The 3024-nt window shown below is 38.5% G+C and overlaps 1 protein-coding gene across 1 annotated transcript; it reads right to left on the bottom strand.

Annotated features, from left to right (window-relative positions):
• Nucleotides 1-968: 968 nt before the first annotated feature.
• Nucleotides 969-2234, bottom strand: LOC125344053 (ferritin light chain-like). Its single transcript, XM_048336657.1, has 2 exons — nucleotides 1693-2234; nucleotides 969-1066 (listed from the first exon to the last, which is right to left on the bottom strand). Exons 1-2 carry the CDS (start codon nucleotides 2174-2176, stop codon nucleotides 1062-1064), a joined length of 489 nt encoding a protein of 162 aa, XP_048192614.1. The 5' UTR covers nucleotides 2177-2234; the 3' UTR covers nucleotides 969-1061.
• Between the last annotated feature and the right edge of the window lie 790 nt (nucleotides 2235-3024).

Below are 3024 nucleotides of genomic sequence, written 5' to 3'. Positions count from 1 at the left end.
GAATTGTGTTTGTATGTAGGTGCTAATTTGACAATAATTTCTACCTCTAGACATATATTTTAAATACAGAGATATGTGTTTAGAGACGATTGGAAAGTGTTTCTGTATATTTCTTACTGCCAACTACAAACTAATGGGAAAATCTCCTTTTTCTAGGAATGATGTTTCCAGTGTATTCTTTTATTATTAAAACAATTTCATGAAAACAGGAAGATACCGTTTTCTCCTTAACTAGACATTGTTCCAATCTCTGCAAAATATTTTTTCTATGCCTTTGACCTTTCTAGAATAAAAGCATGTGCTTGGTCTTCCTGCTTTGGGAGGGAGAGGAAGTATAAGAAAATCTACTTTCCCACTTCTGTAGCTTGAGAAAATGCTACCACTCTAGTTTTCTAAACTACCCTAAAACCATACACACGTATGTTATCTATGGGACACAAGTATATGAATTTAGGAGAAAATAACTAACCAGATAACCAATGCATATTTTTGAAGAATGCTACATTTTTCTGACTCCCTTCCTTTGGCTTCTGGAATGTATCCTCTATCTGACCCCATATTCTAATCACTTTAGCTCTTGAAGCTATCCTCCCTTTTCTGTGAAAGAAACTTTGGAAACATTTTTTTTTAAATCTACACTAAACAAGTTTGTCTACTTATTTGTTTCAGAAAGAGTTTAAGGTGGTTTAAAAGGATCTGTATCACACATTGACAAATAAGTAACACACAAACCAAGGATGAAGCTTATGCATAAATGTTTATACAATTGTACTCACTTACTCTAGGTGGACCACAAATTTGGCCTTTCTAACAAGCAGGCAGAAAGGAAACTTAATTAGTTACATCGTTTAAAAAAACCTCTAAGTTACATCATTAAGTCAATTATCCAAGAGAAGTACTATTATTTCAAATTGTAAGACCAGAGAAAAAAATTAAAGAGGAGTCAAGAAGAGATCAAAGAGCAGTAGTCTTTGTTCTGAGCAGTATTTTAATGGGAGGTGCAAAGATGAACTTCACAGGGCTTCTTACTGTGTCCCACCCAACAGGGAGATGGAATTGTGTCAACCTGAAAACAAAGAAAAGCAGTTTTATTGTGACTTTGAGGGCTCAGGAGACACAACGCTGATTTAATGTAGAGAGTCAGTTCCATATTCTGTTAGGTAAAAATCAGGGATGCATTTTCCAACACTATGTTTCAGGGTTTAATCCAGTACCACCGAATGGTTTCAAATGATAAAACCACTAAATTTTTATGTGATATTTAGAACATCAGAAAGTTGTTTCTTTTTTCGTTTCCCGGTCAGGGAACAAAAAAAAAAAAAAAAAGAAAATGTTTCTTTTTCTCAAGAGAGAACAGAGCTTATTAAATCCTTAGAGTAAAAGACAACTCAAAAAAACTGAAGAATTTCATTTGACTAAAGAATTGAACAGACAATACATTCTTCTTCATGCTATTCTGAACCCTTCCCGCTCCCCGGCCCTCTGCATCTCAACCTAGAGCTTTTTTCTCTCTCTCTCTCTGCAAAATATATTTTTTTGTTTCCATTTGGTCCATGGTTTGGTGGCTCCCGGACAGCCGCTTAGGCAGAAATTTTTTTATGTCAGAGGAATAAAGAAGGCCTCCCCAAAGCCACGGGATGACAGAAACTATCATTGGCACTTACAGGTTGTGCCTCAGGAGGAGATACTCACTCAGCTCAGCATCCAATCCCATCTGTCTGCGGAGGGTGGTCAGGCGTTTGTTTATCTTCTTCATCAGCTTCACTTCCTTTCCCAGAAAGTGTCTCTTCAGGAATTTGCAGAGTTGGATGTTTCTACTGGCCAAGCCCAGGGCATACAGATCCCCGAGAGCTTGGTATAGATTCATCTCCAGGGTCAAGGAACTTTCCATGGCATCTGTGATATCATGCCACCCATCTTGGGGTAGCAGCTGCCCAACAGGAAAGTACCCACCACCACTGCAGGGATTTTTCCTCAGGAGATAATAGGCATCCTTACGCTTCTTCTCAGCTAAATTTTGAAAGAAGTTGCATATACTCTGCAGAACCATACTGTCATCTTGGAAATAGAACCCCAGAGACAGGTACATATCTGAGGCCTGCAAACACAAGGTGATCAGGTGGTCTATGGCAGCCTCCACTTCAGCAATATAACTTGGGAGACTGAGGACACTCATAGTTGATGGGCAGGACAGAACTCTCAGTGAAACCTGAAGTTAGCTGATCAAGGAAGCAGAAGGATGTGTGGTAAAGACAGTCTCAGAAGTAAGTGTCCAGCCGGGAGGTGGGGTTAGAGTGTAATGACATGCTGGGGGTGGGGTTTAAAGTTTCTGATAGGTCCATGGGATTAACCAGTCACATTCAATCAAGCAAGACTCTGGCAAGAATTTGATTCATCTTTTTTGTAATTATTAGAAAGTTTTTATCATCTGACCTATTTTTTAACCATAATTCTAAAGCAAGGTAAGAGAATCAGTGTTCATAGTAAAATAACTCTAAAACCTTCATTCCTGACTTAAAACTCCCTTGTTTATTAATTTAGAGCTTACATACAATGTATTTTCCAGTGTGTATAATCACTCCTTATGTCTGTGAGTAGCTGCTAATCTCAGTTTGTCCAGAATAGTCCTGTTGCTTTGGCACAATTGTAACACTTTTTTGCCCTCTTTTGGGGGAGAGAGAGGCTTTATGTATGTCTGTTTTTCTGGTTTTAGGGTTTGAACTCAGGGTTGTGTTTGCTCATAGTTGGCTGACCCTCTACCACTTGAGCTTGCATTGTTTTCTGATTATTTTAGAAATTGAGTTGCAAGGACTTATATGCCCAGGCTGGCTTCAAACTGTGATTCTTCAGGTGTCAGCCTCCAGAGTAGCTAGGATTACAGACATGAGTCACTGTTGCCTAACTTATGAAGGGTCTTTGTTTGGAATATATATTACAAATTACCTTACTTAATTATCTTACTCAAAGAGAAGGAAAAAACTTATATTATGGGGCTGGGAATGTGGCTCAGTGGTAGAGTGCTTG

The sequence above is a fragment of the Perognathus longimembris genome, chromosome 28, assembly GCF_023159225.1.
Source record: "Perognathus longimembris pacificus isolate PPM17 chromosome 28, ASM2315922v1, whole genome shotgun sequence".
NCBI lineage: Eukaryota > Metazoa > Chordata > Mammalia > Rodentia > Heteromyidae > Perognathus > Perognathus longimembris.
This window is presented reverse-complemented; position numbering and strand designations above follow the sequence as displayed.